At 41.8% G+C, this 17,006-nt stretch overlaps 1 protein-coding gene and 1 pseudogene across 2 annotated transcripts; one reads left to right on the forward strand and one right to left on the reverse strand.

The window, feature by feature from the left end:
- Positions 1-367: 367 nt before the first annotated feature.
- Positions 368-6,244, forward strand: LOC309557597 (annotated as a pseudogene). The gene is made up of 2 exons: positions 368-1,089; positions 6,199-6,244. The product of its transcript is annotated as an uncharacterized misc_RNA (transcript).
- Positions 6,245-8,188: 1,944 nt separating this feature from the next.
- On the reverse strand, positions 8,189-16,233 carry LOC309557598 (uncharacterized protein; the record flags this gene model as incomplete). Its single annotated transcript, XM_082260391.1, has 4 exons — positions 8,189-8,277; positions 13,902-14,433; positions 15,883-15,956; positions 16,110-16,233. 4 exons carry the CDS (start codon positions 16,231-16,233, stop codon positions 8,189-8,191), a joined length of 819 nt encoding a protein of 272 aa, XP_082116517.1.
- Positions 16,234-17,006: the final 773 nt, after the last annotated feature.

Below are 17,006 nucleotides of genomic sequence, written 5' to 3' on the forward strand. Positions count from 1 at the left end.
TGAAACCAAAATTATAGACTCCAATGAAGCCTCCTTCCTCAATAGGATGTTTTATCGGACCCCATATTTTTACCATATTCCCAAGATCCACAAAAGTCTCACCGATCCCCCAGGCCGTCCCATCATTGCATCCATGGAGAGTATCACCTCTGGTCTCTCCTTATACATAGACCATTTTCTCCAACCACTAGCTCAAAGTTTACCTGCCTACATCAGAGACGGTACTCATCTGTTGGAACTACTGTCCCCCTACACATGGGAACCTAGTTATACCTGGATGTCTCTGGATGTTAATTCACTGTATACATCTATTCCACACCATTTCGGCCTCACAGCCCTAGATCATTTTCTGCATCTGGATCCTTACATGAGCCCCAAACAAGCCCACTTCATTCTGGAATGTACAAAATTTTGTCTCACTCACAACTATTTTAAATTTAATGATCAATTTTATTTACAAATCAACGGAACAGCCATGGGAGCAAATTTTGCACCTTCATACGCAAATTTAGCCATGGGGCTATGAGAATCCCAGAAAATATGGCACAACAACCCATATTCCAGACACCTTATCTTCTATGGTAGGTACATAGATGATATTCTTATAATTTGGGATGGACCCCCCGACATCATCCATAATTTCACACAACATTGCAACCAAAACCCCCACGGATTAACATTCACCCATGTCACCAATTCTGAACGACTTGCTTTTCTGGACCTTGAATTGTACTACATAGGAAATCAAATTCATGCCAAGAATTACTCCAAACCTACTGCAGGTAATTCCCTATTGCACTACAAGAGCTGCCATTACAACAAATGGACCAACAATATTCCCAAGGGACAATTTTGTCGGCTGAAGCGCAATTGCACCAGGCACGATGACTATGTAGCTGAAAGTCAGCTTCTAAAAGCCAAATTATTGGACAAAGGTTATCCACTCCCCCTGGTAGATCAAGCATATCATCTGTACCTCACAGATCCCCCTCCTGCCAAAACCCGAGACACATTTGATCAATCCATTCGTTTCACCACCAAATTCCATTACAAACACAAGACCATGGAACAGATTCTTCTAAAACACTGGCCTATACTCTTGGAGGACCCCCATCTCAAATTAGTCCTCCCAAGTACTCCCAGAGTCACATACAGGAAAGCACCCAACCTTAAAAACAAAATTGCACCCAGCAAACTTAAAACCATTAAAGACGCCACCCCCAGGGTGTGCCTGATTCCTTTAACAGGCATGTATAGGTGCAACAAGTCTTTGTGCAAAACCTGTGCATATGTAAAACATGGTAAAAAATCATTTCATACACATAACAAAACATACAACCTCGCTGATTTTTTCAATTGTTCATCTGATTTTGTAATCTATTGCCTCAGTTGTCCTTGCAACCTCCTCTATGTAGGACGCACGATCCGTCCCCTTCGACAAAGATTTGGGGAACACAGGAGAAAAATAGAGGAAGGAAAAGACAAACATTGCGTCCCCCGCCACTTTCTCAGACACCATGACAAATCTACCTCAAATCTTGAGGTATGGATCATTGAGCAAATATCAAAAGACCTTCCGGAAGCCGAAAGATTTCACAAACTGTGCGAACGTGAAACGTTTTGGATCTATTCCCTCAATACACTTTCGCCCAATGGGATGAACGAAGAATTGGATGTATCCACCATTCTTTAATTAGTCCCCTCTAGGGTTCACTTTAGGTAATCCATACAGTGCTAATTTTTATTTATTTATTCATTTATTTATTTTTTCCCACCCCCCTTCCTACCCTTCCTGCCGCCAACAATTCCTCATCCACTCACTGTCTAGCATTTATCCCTTGTCTCCACCGAATGATTATACATTCCATATTCATACCTCTTTCAGGTTGATATTCATCATTGTTCCCATTCCATCCATCTCATTGCATTAGTATCCATTTCCTGATTTTATACATACATGTATCAATATATACTATAAGAATTTTACATTATCACATACAAATATAATATTTTTTTTTTTTTTTTTAATATATATTTTTTTATTGTATATTTAGTCTTTAGATTTTTATTTCTATTTTAATTTCATTTTTATATTTTATTTTTATTTTCATTAATATTTAATTTTATTTCCACATTTATCATTTCTTTCTCATTTCATCCCATGGTTTTTTTTTTTTTTTTTTTTCCCCTCTAATTTTCCTCTCATTGTCTATGGCATTATTCTCTTTATGCATCGTATCACATGTATATTATTGTTTATTTTTATTTCTTACTGGTTTGACCTCTAGAGGGACCCTTGTTCCTCATACAGCCATAACGTAGAGTTATGTTTACTTTGATAGTAATTTAATAACTTCACCACCAGAGGGCATTGTTCCTCATACAGCTATAATGTAGAGTCATGTTTACTTTGATAGTAGTTTTATAACTTCACCACCAGAGGGCATTGTCCCGGAACACATAAATTGGTCCTTCTCTTTCCCTTTTACATTTGACTTTGAAAAAGGAGCGCGCGCTGGTTTCCCACCACAGTGCGCATGCTCGGAAACGCGTCAGTCATTACGCCGGAAGATCCTGTGGACAAGCATCACAGCCACTGTGCAGCCCAAGCCTCCATCTCACTGCGGTTTCACCCTGCTGTCCAAGCCTCCATCTCACTGCTGTGACACCCTCCACTTCCTGCTGGACAGGAAGAGGAAGAGAGGAGATGATTACAGACCCACAGTGATGACTCCAAGCCCCAGCCTCCACATGGACACCGGAAGGACCCATCTTGTCTGCTTATACTTACTTTGATGTAAGTTTTTATTACTTGTTTGCCATATTAAATCGCAGTCTTAACTCAGAGGCGCCTGTTTTCTCTTTTGTTTGTTGCATTTTCATCATATCTGGTGGTCATGCCTAGGGTTGAGGTGACGGTTGGACATCGGCTGCAGGTGCCAACTCTGACCTTTCTGCAGTAGACTGGGTGGGAGACAATGTGAAGGAACTGGAGGCACTGTCAGCAGCAAACCAATCTACTATCGCCTCCACTTGTTCTGGCCTCATCACTTCTAGGGGCGTATGATGCCCTACCAAATACTGATGCAGGTTCTGTCGCCTACTCACACTTGAGGAAGGTGTTTCACTTGTGCGTGTAGCTGGCACAGATCGACCACGTCCTCTCCTTGCAACAGGAGCTCTACCAACAGCACCACGACCCAGGCCACGGCCCTTATTTGACGGTCTCCTCATATTTCTGTAATTTAAGATCTTGCCCTAGAAAGGTTTTTATTGAATTGCGGAATAGGAAATATGATCCAAAAAAGTGTATGTATCTCACACGTACACAACCACACTAGGCCCCAATTACTATTGTTTATACCCCTAAAAGGATGGATGAGGAGTAGGAGGAGTATGGAACAGACAGCACCCTCAAATCTTCAGAAGTATGAGATTGTGTTCACTGTACCCCACAAAGATTGTGTTCACTGTACCCCACAAAGATTGTGTTCACTGTACCCCACAAAGATTGTGTTCACTGCACCCTAAAAGGATTTTGTTCACTGCACCCCAAAAAGGATTTTGTTCACTGCACCCCAAAAAGGATTTTGTTCACTGCACCCCAAAAAGATTGTGTTCACTGCACCCCACAAAGATTGTGTTCACTGCACCCCACAAAGGATTTTGTTCACTGCACCCCAAAAAGATTGTGTTCACTGCACCCCAAAAAGGATTTTGTTCACTGCACCCCACAAAGATTGTGTTCACTGCACCCTAAAAGGATTTTGTTCACTGCACCCCAAAAAGATTGTGTTCACTGTACCCCCCAAAGATTGTGTTCACTGCACCCCACAAAGATTCTGTTCACTGTACCCCACAAAGATTGTGTTCACTGCACCCTAAAAGGATGTTGTTCACTGCACCCCACAAAGATTGTGTTCACTGCACCCTAAAAGGATGTTGTTCACTGCACCCCAAAAAGGATGTTGTTCACTGCACCCCACAAAGATTGTGTTCACTGCACCCCACAAAGGATTTTGTTCACTGCACCCCAAAAAGATTGTGTTCACTGCACCCCAAAAAGGATGTTGTTCACTGCACCCCAAAAAGGATTTTGTTCACTGCACCCCACAAAGATTGTGTTCACTGCACCCCACAAAGGATTTTGTTCACTGCACCCCTAAAAGATTGTGTTCACTGCACCCCAAAAAGGATGTTGTTCACTGCACCCCAAAAAGGATTTTGTTCACTGCACCCCACAAAGATTGTGTTCACTGCACCCCAAAAAGGATGTTGTTCACTGCACCCCAAAAAGGATTTTGTTCACTGCACCCCAAAAAGATTGTGTTCACTGCACCCCACAAAGATTGTGTTCACTGCACCCCACAAAGGATTTTGTTCACTGCACCCCTAAAAGATTGTGTTCACTGCACCCCAAAAAGGATGTTGTTCACTGCACCCCAAAAAGGATTTTGTTTACTGCACCCCACAAAGGATTTTGTTCACTGCACCCCAAAAAGATTGTGTTCACTGCACCCCAAAAAGGATGTTGTTCACTGCACCCCAAAAAGGATGTTGTTCACTGCACCCCACAAAGATTGTATTCACTGCACCCCACAAAGGATTTTGTTCACTGCACCCCAAAAAGATTGTGTTCACTGCACCCCAAAAAGGATGTTGTTCACTGCACCCCAAAAAGGATTTTGTTCACTGCACCCCAAAAAGATTGTGTTCACTGCACCCTAAAAGGATGTTGTTCACTGCACCCCAAAAAGGATTTTGTTCACTGCACCCCACAAAGATTGTGTTCACTGCACCCTAAAAGGATGTTGTTCACTGCACCCCACAAAGATTGTGTTCACTGCACCCTAAAAGGATGTTGTTCACTGCACCCCAAAAAGATTGTGTTCACTGCAGCCCAAAAAGATTGTGGTCACTGCACCCCACAAAGATTGTGTTCACTGCAGCTCACACACAGAAAAATGGATGTGGATCACTGACACCTGCCTATCTCCAATCCCACACCACACAGTAATATCGATTGTAGTTTGTAGAACACAGTTTCCCTAAAATTCAGCAGCAGCAGCCTCTCCCTAACAGGATTGAGAAGAGATCGTAGATCAGGATTGAGTGCAGACCCCACCCCCCACACAGCAATATCGATTGTAGTTTGTAGAAGACACTGACCCTATAATTCAGCAGACTCTATCCCTAAAATGCCTACAACTCGCCCTGCCTAAACACTCCGACCTGTCCCTCAATTCTATCCGGACACAAATGGTTTTTTCCTGCCTGTCTTTCCCTAATCAGCAGCCAGCACATTGATGTGTGCTCTGTCCCTTAGCTAAGCAGCAGAATGACGCTGCTGTGGCTGCCTGGAACTTATAAAGACTTGGTCACATGCTTCAGACGGCCAATCACAGCTACTGAGACATTTGCAGGCATGGCTGGGATGGCTTAAGGCACACCAGTTAAACGATTGTTGATTGGCTGTTGAAAGCCCGCCATGAAAAGAGCGCCAAAGCATGCAAAACCCGGAAATAAAACGACCAAACACGGATTTTTACCCGAACATACAGTAAAGTGTCCGTGTTCGGGTACAAAAAATCCAATTATTCGGTACGAACACGAATAATACAGTCCGTGTTCGCTCAACACTAGTCATGCCCAATTGCGCAAACTTTTGGGTCCAACCTGTTCACCATTCTCTTCACCATCTTCGATACAGCTCTATCACCTGACCCATCTATAGCACTCCTAAATCTCAAACCGCCAAACTTACCTCAGCGTCAGTTTAAACTTCTCTTGCAGGTCACGACGGCGGCCAAAAAAATCATTACCAAATCCTGGAAGACTTCCAGTCTCTGTGTAATTGCGGTCAAAAACAATGTAGCACAAGCAATAATCCACACAAATATTATAGCTGTCCATTTCCAACAGAGTTGCCAAATTTTAAGCCCCCTGGTCCCTTTGGATGACACACTTTCTCCCACCCAATTTTGATAAATCCCTTTTGCTCCCATAAGAGGAACCATCTCCAATATATCTCTTGTCCAGCCTAAATGATACAACCTAGAGACATCAGGATTTTCACACCTACCCTCATCCCCTCCCCTCATCCCCTCCCCTCTTCCCCGCCCTACTCCCCTACCACTCTCCCCCTCCCCCCCGCCTTATCCTACTCTCTTTTCTGTACATCTCACCTCCTTTTTCTAGGTACCAACCTACCAATCATCTCTATATTGAAACCAGTACAGAGTAACAATGTTGCTAAGCTTTACGTATTTGTTTATTCATTACACTGTTCCATTACAGTTTTGAAATGTAGTATGTGCGAAAGTTTACTAGATCTCTGGGGTTTCACCCCTAGACCGAATGAACGCTCTTTACCCCCAAAGTACATATCCCTCTTTTAGCTCAGGGACACTGGCAGTTCTATTGTTCCTAATTCATGTTTAGTCCATACCCCAGACCATTGTTTGCCTATACTTTACCTTATAACTTCAAATATAATCTTCTAAATGAGAAAAACTATTGAAGTTAAAGGTTGGTTGTATTGTCTTCCCCTCACGACACAGTTTGTTCCCATATGGGGTGTCTGGGGGTGTTGGACAATAAACCCTACCTTATATTTAGCCCTCAAAATACAAACCCAAATCCCAAAAAGTTTGGACGCTGTACAAATTGTTAATAAAAACAGAATGCAATGATGTGGAAGTTTCAAATTTCAATATTTTATTCAGAATACAACATAGATGACATATCAAATGTTTAAACTGAGAAAATGTATAATTTTAAAGGAAAAATAAGTTGATTTTAAATTTCATGGCATCAACACATCTCAAAAAAGTTGGGACAAGGCCATGTTTAGCCCTGTGTGGCTTCCCCTCTTCTTTTTATAACAGTCTGCAAACGTCTGGGGACTGAGGAGAAGTTGCTGAAGTTTAGGAATAGGAATGTTGTCCCATTCTTGTCTAATACAGGCTTCTAGTTGCTCAACTGTCTAAGGCCTTCTTTGTCACATCTTCCTCTTTATGATGCGCCAAATTTTTTCTATGGGTGAAAGGTCTGGACTGCAGGCTGGCCATTTCAGTACCCGGATCCTTCTTCTACGCAGCCATGATGTTGTAATTGATGCAGTATGTGGTCTGGCATTGTCATGTTGGAAAATGCAAGGTCTTCCCTGAAAGAGACGACGTCTGGATGGGAGGATATGTTGTTCTAGAACTTGGATATACCTTTCAGCATTGATGGTGCCTTTCCAGATGTGTAAGCTGCCCATGCCACACGCACTCATGCAACCCCCATACCATCAGAGATGCCGGCTTCTGAACTGAGCGCTGATAGCAACTTGGGTTGTCCTTGTCCTCTTTAGTCCGGATGACATGGCGTCCCAGTTTTCCAAAAAGAACTTCAAATTTTGATTGGTCTGACCACAGAACAGTTTTCCACTTTGCCACAGACCATTATAAATGTGCCTTGGCCCAGAGAAAACGCCTGCGCTTCTGGACCATGTTTAGATATGGCTTCTTTTTTGGCCTATAGAGTTTTAGCCGGAAACGACGAATGGCACGGTGGATTGTGTTCACCAACAATGTTTTCTGGAAGTATTCCTGAGCCCATGTTGTGATTTCCATTACAGTAACATTCCTGTATGTGATGCAGTGCTGTCTAAGGGCCCAAAGATCACCGCCACCCAGTATGGTTTTCCGGCCTTGACCCTTACACACAGAGATTGTTCCGGATTCTCTGAATCTTTGGATGATATTATGTACTGTGGATGATGAGAACTTCAAACTCTTTGTAATTTTTCTCTGAGAAACTCCTTTCTGATATTACTCCACTATTTCCCCCCCCCCCCCCCAGCATTGGGGGAATCGGTGATCCTCGGCCCATCTTGACTTCTAAAAGACACTGCCACTTTAAACAATAAAAACATGGTGTATGAGAGGTGATTATTGAATTTTACCACAGAGGAGGACAAGGCTTTGCTATAAAGATTGCTCTCCCTAAGACACCCAATAACCTCAATCCCAAGTAGCCCCCAATTATTCCTTATTCCCTCCCTACCCATCCCCATCCACCTGTATTGTGCAAACACATTATTTATATACGTTGGTTTAATTTTTTTATATAATGTTAGATTACAAAGAAAAATGATCTGTAGATACCTTTAATTCTTTTTGCTAGCAACTCAGTATTATTATTATTGTGATAAGAGGGATGAGAAGCTGAAAAATAGGCTCTCAGATAGCGGTAGACTGGGCGTATGAATAGGGTAATAAGTGCCACATCCTAATTGAAGACAAAAAATTGGAAAAGGAGGAAACATGGACTTTGCAGGCACTGGGTACTTAAAAATCACATTTTATTATATAATGCATCTAAAATCATCAAAGAAAAAAACAAAACAATACAAAAAACATATAACAATGATAGCCCATAGAAGGGAAATATAAAATACAGAATTGACAAATAGGTGATTACACTGTTGGTAATGCTGGACAGTTATACATTCACAGTATAGTATATCAGTAATAATACTTCACATCGAGACGATCATAGCCGCAGGTGACAGGGAATGGTACTGTCTTCCCGGGAAGATCGAACAATGTATATTAGTAGTAGATTGTATAATTCCATTGAGCCATATTGCTCGACATGTTTCGCCTTACGCTTCCTCTGTGAGCTAATAGATCAGTGTTCTGTATAATTCAGCAGGCAATGACGATGTAGATAAAAGGCTTGATTAATAGCCAACAGGGAAGTTGTATGAAGGATCAAACTCATCAATGTTGATAGATACAAAGGTAAATACGCAACCAAGCGTTATAGACCAGCAAGAATTGGCATAAAGCACATCAACTGGTATGCCAATAAAGTATACTTTCATAAAGTGGAGTACTCATATATATATATATATATATATATATATATATATATATATATATATAAGTACTCAAAAGTGCCTGGTAGGGCCAAAGAAGTAACCCTTACACAGCGTCCGATCCTGGAGCATTGTAACGCTCCTGCGTTTTATGTATAATGTGGATTTTCAGCTGCAGAAATATTCCACTTCAGTAGTCATGTAGAGAAACGCTGAGACACCAATCCCAACTCCCAATGACTCATCATGTGTGGATGATCTCAATTCAGCAAGTAAATACACACACTCAATAAGATGTTTCCTAGAGTGACTTATGTATATAGTAACACAGTGATGATAGGCTGAAGAGACAGGTTGGGTAAAGATGGTAGATGACAGACACTTGAAAGGAAATGTTCTTGAGAGTAAGATAGTAGCAGATGGGATGCAGATAGGTTTAGCAATCATGTATGGTAGCAGATGACAGAGTAGCAGGTGGACATACAAGAGAGATCAACCCAGTGCAAGAGCAGGTGGTAGTAGGCTCAAGAGCTAGCAATCTTAGATAATGCAGATGTAGTAATAGTCCTTAGTATGCAGAGCTAGATAGTGTAAGCTTTAGTATGAAAGTTATAGAGGTTTCCCCTGTGGGGTACTTATCACTAATAGCAATGTAGCAGAGGAGAGGTTCGGCAAGAGCGGATGATCCGGTAGCGGGATACAGGGATCAGCGCAGCGTGGTTCCGACAGCGAGGTATGCTTGCAAGCATGAGAGCTTCAAGACAGGTTAGCATCAAGGCACAAAGCAGTTTGAACGAACACATGTGAGTGAAAGCCGGCGATCTAAATAGCCATCCAGTCCGGCGCTCAGTGATGACAGCATCAGTCTTAAAGGTGTATGCGCACCTTACCAAAAGAGAATGGTGGGGCGCATACACTTATGAAAGAGTAATTAGGGTACCCAAAGGTACCAGAACATTACAAGCATACAGCCTCCCTGGATGGGGGGTAACCATCCCTATCCCTGTTGGCCAATAATCAAGCCTTTTATCTACATCGTCATTGCCGGCTGAATTATACAGAACACTGATCCATTAGCTCCCAGAGGAAGCGTAAGTCGAAACATGTCGAGCAATATGGCTCAACGGAATTATACGACCTACTGTTGTTAATATACATCGCTCGATCTTGTCCTCTGCGTCTATGATCATCTCGATGTAAAGTATTATTATTGACATATTATACTGTGTTTGTATAACTGTCCAGCATTACCAACAGTGTAATCACCTATTTGTCAATTTTGTATTTTATATTTCCCTTCTATTGGCTATCATTGTTATATGTTTTTTTTTTTTTTTTTTGATGATTTTAGATGCGTTATATAATAAAATGTGATTCTTAACCACTTAAGCCCCGGAATATTTTACCCCCTTCCTGACCAGGGCCTATTTTGCGATTCAGCACTGCACGACTTTAACGGACAATTGCGCAGTCACGCGACGCTGTACCCAAATTAAATTGACATCCTTTTTTTCCCACAAACAGAGCTTTCTTTTGGTGGTATTTGATCACCTCTGTGATTTTTTGATCATGCGTTATAAACAAAAAAAAGAGCGTCAATTTTGCAAAAATAACAATATTTTTCAAATTTTTTTTTATATGAAATTCCCCCCCCAAAAAATGTAAAAATCTAATTTTTTTAACATTTTAGGCCAATTTGTTTTCTGCTACATATGTTTGGTAAAAAAAATCGCAAAAAGCATATTTTGATTGGTTTGCCCAAAAGTTATTGCGTTTACTAACTAAGGGAAAGATTTTTGTCATTTTTATTGTTTTTTTTTTAACGAGTAATGGCGGCGATCTGCGATTTTTTTTGCGGAACTGCGACATTGCGGCGGACAGATTGGACCCTTGACTGACATTTTTGACACTTTTGGGGGTACAAGTGACATTACTGCAGTAATCAGTGCTATACATATGCACTGTTACTGTAAAAATGACACTGGCAGGGAAGGGGTTAACTTTATTTGAGAAGGAGGGGTTAAGTGTGTCCCTAGGGGCGTGCTTCTAACTGTGATTGGATGTGGCTGGCTGTGTGTGTAACAGCAGAGATCAACGGTCCTACATAGAAGGACCGTATGATCTGTGCTGTTACACAGGGGAGAATGACAGGCGGCTTTGTTTACATTAGCCACCTGCCTTTCCCCCGCTGTACCGGAGGATCGCGAGTGAGCGGCAGGCATCGGGTCCGCCGCTCACTCACACGGGGGGGCGTGAGTGAGCGGGAGTGCGCCTCCGGCGGCACGTGCGCGCTCGCTCCCTAGAGCCTCACAGGCTAGTGACGTACCCCTACGTCACTTTGCCTGTGAGGGGCTGACTGCCGCCGTATATAGTCGGGCAGCAGTTGGCAAGTGGTTAAGTACCCAGTACCTGATAAGAGGGATGAGGCACAGAATATAACATGAGCTGTTTTATAACTGTCTTGAGTCCAAACTGCCTGTAGAAGAAAATATTTCTTGTAGGACAATACTGTCTATGAGAAACCTCGTTTGTCCCCCCAGTGATGCCAAATCACCAGGAATACTCTACTGAGTGTACACAATGGTCAGTACGGTATTACCAACCACTAGTCCCTAAGCAGTTAAATATAATGGAAAATTATTTTAGGATGGGATATACAGTGTAATGAGTTCTTTATATGTTAGTATTGAAATTACATCCATCACGTTTATGCAAAGTCTACCGGGAGCTGAATCTGAAGAATATTTTCATAGTTCAGACTTTAACATCATCACACTGTCTGCTTTTAGGCTCGGTTTCCACTAGTGCGACTTGCGGTGCGACTTGACACATGTCAAGTCGCATGACAAGTCAAAACCCATTGTTTTCAATGTGGACCGTTTCCACTGCTGCGACTCAAGACTCAGCGTCTTCAAAATTGCTTCTTGCACTACTTTGGGCCGACTTTAGTGCGATATGTCCCTCATAGAAGGTAATGTAAGTCGCAACGAAGTCGCAGTACACGGTTTTGAACGCGACTTCGTCTCGACTTCGTTGCGATTTGCACGGAAGTTTACAGTAAATTTTTTTTATTGTTATGTTCCGCCCCAAATCACATGATCTCTGCACCTCCCAAGAACATCACTTCCCATAGTTAGCAGAGGAGAGGAGAGTGTTATATACAGCAAGCATGCCAAGATCCAGGAAGAATAAAAGAACTTCTCATGATAATGAGGAGATTATACGTCTGGTCAGAGCTCGCCCCTCAATATACGACACCCGAGACCCCTTATATAAGGACCATGTGAGGAAGGAGAGAGCATGGCTGGAGATTGCAAGGATCTATTTTGAAAATTGGGACTGTCTTACAAGTACAGAACGGACTGAAAAATGTAAGTGTTTCATATATGCAATTTATCACATTGCTGCTTGCCCCCATATGTACAGTACAGTACCGTTATTTTCTTTTTTTCAGTGCACTCCTTACAAACCAGATGGAGAAGCATAAAGGACTGCTATAACCGCTATCTCAGAAAATTACGAGAAGCAAGGAGTGGTTCTGGGTCCTCCAGGATTGTCCCCTATGCGCATGCCCAGGAGCTGGAATTTTTAAGGCCGGTGTTGGAGATGCGAGAGTAAGTTGTCAGCATTTTTTTAGATACTGTAGTTGACATATAAAATATATTAATATTCCTAAAATTTGAAATGTATTCATTATATTTCAGAACCCAAGCAAGCTGGCAAGACTCCTCACTTGGTTCTGACCAGCAGGAGGGGTCACAGGAGGCGGCAGCGGAGGAGGAGGAGGAGGGATGCCAAGACCCTGGTGACCCTGACCCTGATGGTGAGGAATCAGAGGGAGTAATATCAAGACCATTGTCCATTATTGATTCTCCTGCTGCGGTGGAGGCTGAACCAGGGCCTAGTGCAGAACAAAGGCCTTCACGAAGATCTTCCTCAAGGTCTTCATCAAGGGCGAATCCTAGGGGTGGTAAACCCATGGAGGAGGTTCTGAAGGTGGTGAAGGAAATGAACGCACACATGAAGGAAAGCATGTGTGATGACACTGCTTTCATGACCGTGTTGTTGGGTATGTGCAAGCAGGTCCCCCCTGAGAAAAAGTATGCACTAAGGATGGCTCTCATGTCAACCGCCCAATCTTTTGTGGTTGGGGAGGCAAGCTCTACAGCATGTATGGAAACCCCCCCCCCCCACCACACATATCCCCCCAATTACCAGTACCCACCACCACCACCACCACCACCAAGTTCACAGTATGGGCACCAAGTTAATCGCCCATACTACGATGAGTATGGCAACATGCCGAATATCTCCAGGCCCCGCATGTTGCACCCAATACCGCCCCCTATTGCCTCCACCCTTGGCACACCAAGACCTTACCAACCTGCTCCCATGCAGGTTACGCCTTTCCCGGAAAGGCAATACCGTCAGGGATCTGCAAGTGATTACCCAAGCCCATCTGGCCCATCAAATATTTCTCATTCTGGGTCCACTGAATCTCCAATTATATACCAGGATTTGTAATTTTTTTTGTTTTTGGTTTTTGTTAATATTTTACCTGTTAATTTATTTTTTCATTGTTTTGGTGCTGGTATCTCCAAAACATTGGTGATGTTGTTATAAAAAGTTTATTTTTTTCTAAATTTTGAGAAAAAAAATAAATAAAAAAAATTACCTTGTTACTCTACTCTGTGGTTTTTGTTTGGATTATTTTTGCTTCTATAGTACTGTCAATAATGTGTGTATGCTATATAATTATATCTACAGTAGAAAACAGCAAAACAGAAGGTTAAGCAATGTATTTTTATTATAGCTAGAACTGGAACAATATGCAGACTTTGGTTATAATTGCACAGAAATATAAGGAAAACATAACAGAATTTTATTCAAAATTGGACTGTGTTGGAACGTGTGATACATTATGAAATAGCGTCCAGCTGCCAGGGGACAGAACCAGCAGCAGACATGAAAAAGGATGTGAATCCCTCACGCACAGTAGCACCATTGCTTGTGCCCCTACTGGCACTCAAACTTGCACCCTCCATGTCATTCATGCCACAATCTTCATGATTGTACCCATCACGAAGTGCAACATAGTTGTGAAGAACACATGCTGCTTTGACTGCACATATTGCATTATCCATTTTTAAATTGATAGATGTGTGCAGGAACCTCCACTTGTTAGCTAAAATTCCAAAGGCGCATTCAACAACTCGTCTTGCCCTGGTTAAGCGGTAGTTGAAAACTCTTTTTTCCACAGTCAGAGACCGATTTGAATAGGGCCTTAAGAGATGATGACTGAGAGCGAAAGCCTCATCTCCAACAAAAACAAATGGCTGTGGTGGTCCGTTTGTCCCTGGTAGTGGACAGTCCGGTGGCAGCTGAAGTCCATCTTCCCTCAACATTCTTCCGAATGTGGATCTCGCAAATATGCTCGAGTCTGAGCTGCTTCCATACGAACCTATGTCTACATAGCTAAAACAGTATTTGGCATCAGCCACTGCTAGTAAGACAAAAGAAAAGTATTTTTTGTAGTTGAAGAATTTACTTCCACTGCCAATGGGCTTCAATATTCTAATGTGTTTTCCGTCAATTGCACCAACACAATTTGGAAAATTGCAGTGGTCCCAGAAATATTCTGCTATCTTGCACCAGTCTTCTGTAGTGGGTTTCTTCAGGACCAAATCCTTAAGAACATTCCAGATGGCTCTGCAGGTATCATGGATAATATAGCTGGCAGTAGTTTTGCCAACCAAGAACTCATAATGTAAACTTGTAAAGGTATGGCCAGTTGCCAGGTACCTAAAAATAAAAAAATAATGTTAGAATGATGCATAAACTGGCTTGGACGAAGGTACCTGAGGAAATGAAGGAAGAAGATAGGCAGGAGAAAGACACTGTTGAAAAAAACATGGCAAACATAATCACAACCACTACTACATATATGTTACATGATAATTACATGATAATGTGTCTCTCCAAATGCCTCAGGAGGTAAGTAGGTTGGAAAATTTACCTCAATGTGATAATCAGTCTTTCTATGGGCGGAATACTCCTTCTGAATCTAGTGTTTTGTCTCTCTAGATGTGTGGAGAGCAGAGCCAACAATTCATCAAAACTGTAAAAAAAAACATATATGGCATTTATCAACATTATCCATGTAAAAAATAACATACATAGAGACATATTTGTTAAAGAGTTGACATGAACATATGTTCTGACCTTTTAATTGACATCCGTGTGTAATTAAAGAATTTGTCTTCATGAGCACGGAGGTCATGATAAAGGATCCTGAACTGGCCTCTCTCTTCCCTTTGGGAGATGACAGGATGGATCCAGAAGCGATGCCTTCTCCTTCTCCTGTCCTCTTCTTCCTCATCAATAACAGCTGCTACAGCAGCCATAATTACTGCTGCTCCAACATACTGCATAGCCAACATGTTTCCTGCAACATACACTACTATTCCAAAACAGGAAATTACATCACTTGCAGGAAAAGGAATTACATCACTAGCAGGAAAAGGAATCTTTTATGTGCAAGTCGCATACATCAAAGTCGCAACAAGTCGTAGCCGCAACAAGTCGTTGTAAATTCGTACACAAGTCGCGCGTTTATCAAAGTACAAAGTCGCTATTGAAGACGCGCGACTTTGAAGTCGCACTAGTGGAAACCCAGCGCAACCGGGTGTGTGCCGTACTTTCTGTCTGGAGCTCACACACGAAAGCTAAAAGATGTTGTCCCTGAAATCCTTATCTACTTTAGTCATTTCTTGGGACTCGGCTTGGCAATCCCTTCTAACACTTGTATTGTGATGGGTTACCTGGACAGCATCAGAAAGAAAGGGAAGTTGAGTCCCACCGATGTGATCTTTCTGGGGAAGGGAATTGTGAATATTCTCCTCCAGTGTCTGCTGAGCCTACAGGGAATTCTCTCTACCTTTCATAGGGAAATCTTATACATTAGAGGAGTCTACATGTTCTGGAAGGCATCAATTTACTTCCTAAAATATTACAGTTTCTGGTTGACCTTCTGGCTCTCGGCTCATTACTGTACCAGCATCACCAATCTCAGCTATGGGTTCTTCATCTGGTTAAAGAGAATTGTGTCCAATTTCCTGAGTCACCTTCTATTCCTGGCAGCACTTGGGGTATTCGTTATAAACGTCCCGGCCATCTGGACTTTGAATGTAGACAGTAATATCCAGTCTTCTGAGAACAGTACAGCTGGACCCTCTATTACCAATGCTCTTTACAATTTCAGTTTTCCCTATTTTTATTCCCATGACCTTCCTAGGAGTCATTCTGCCATTCTTCCTCAGTCTTCTGTGCTTGGTCCTCACTTTCTCCTTTCTGCTCAGACACATCTGGAGGGTGAAGAATAACGACTCTGGATCAACACTAGGGATGATCGAACTTTTGAAAAGTTCGGTTCGACCAGAACACCCGAACTTCACGAAAGTTCGGCCCGGATTTCAGAACCCCATTGAAATCAATGGGACCCGAACTTCTGTAATCAAAAAACACCATTTTTAAGCCCTAAAACCCAATAAATGCCCCTAAAAAGTGCCTAGGGTTCTGGGTCATGCCCCATTAACTATTAATCACACAAAAAAAGTTCTTAAAAATTGTCATTTTTGATAAAAAAGCCAATTATTGAAAAATTAAAAAAAAAAAAAAGAGATTTTTTTGATTTTTACTTTGGATTTAGTATCTGGGGGGTCTAAAAGGTGTGCATGTGAAGTTTCAGCTCTGTAGAATGTCCAGAACCATGAAAAAAAAAAGATAATTTTTCAGTAGAACAGGGATGTGGTTCGGGAGCCTCCTTTAACTTTAACACCTATATGATCTTTTTTTCTGGTTCTGGACATGCTACAGAGCTGAAACTTCACAGGTACACCTTTTAGACCCCCCAGACACAAAATCACTCAAAAAAAGTTCTTAAAAATTGTCATTTTTGATAAAAAAACCAATTATTGAAAAATTAAAAAAAAAAAAAAAAAGAGATTTTTTGATTTTTACTTTGGATTTAGTATCTGGGGGGGTCTAAAAAGGTGTGCATGTGAAGTTTCAGCTCTGTAGCATGTCCAGAACCAGAAAAAAAAAGATCGTTTGTATTAGAAAACTTTAAGCACAGGAA

Source organism: Pelophylax lessonae (genome assembly GCF_965119305.1).
Source record: "Pelophylax lessonae genome assembly, chromosome: 6".
Classification (NCBI taxonomy): domain Eukaryota; kingdom Metazoa; phylum Chordata; class Amphibia; order Anura; family Ranidae; genus Pelophylax; species Pelophylax lessonae.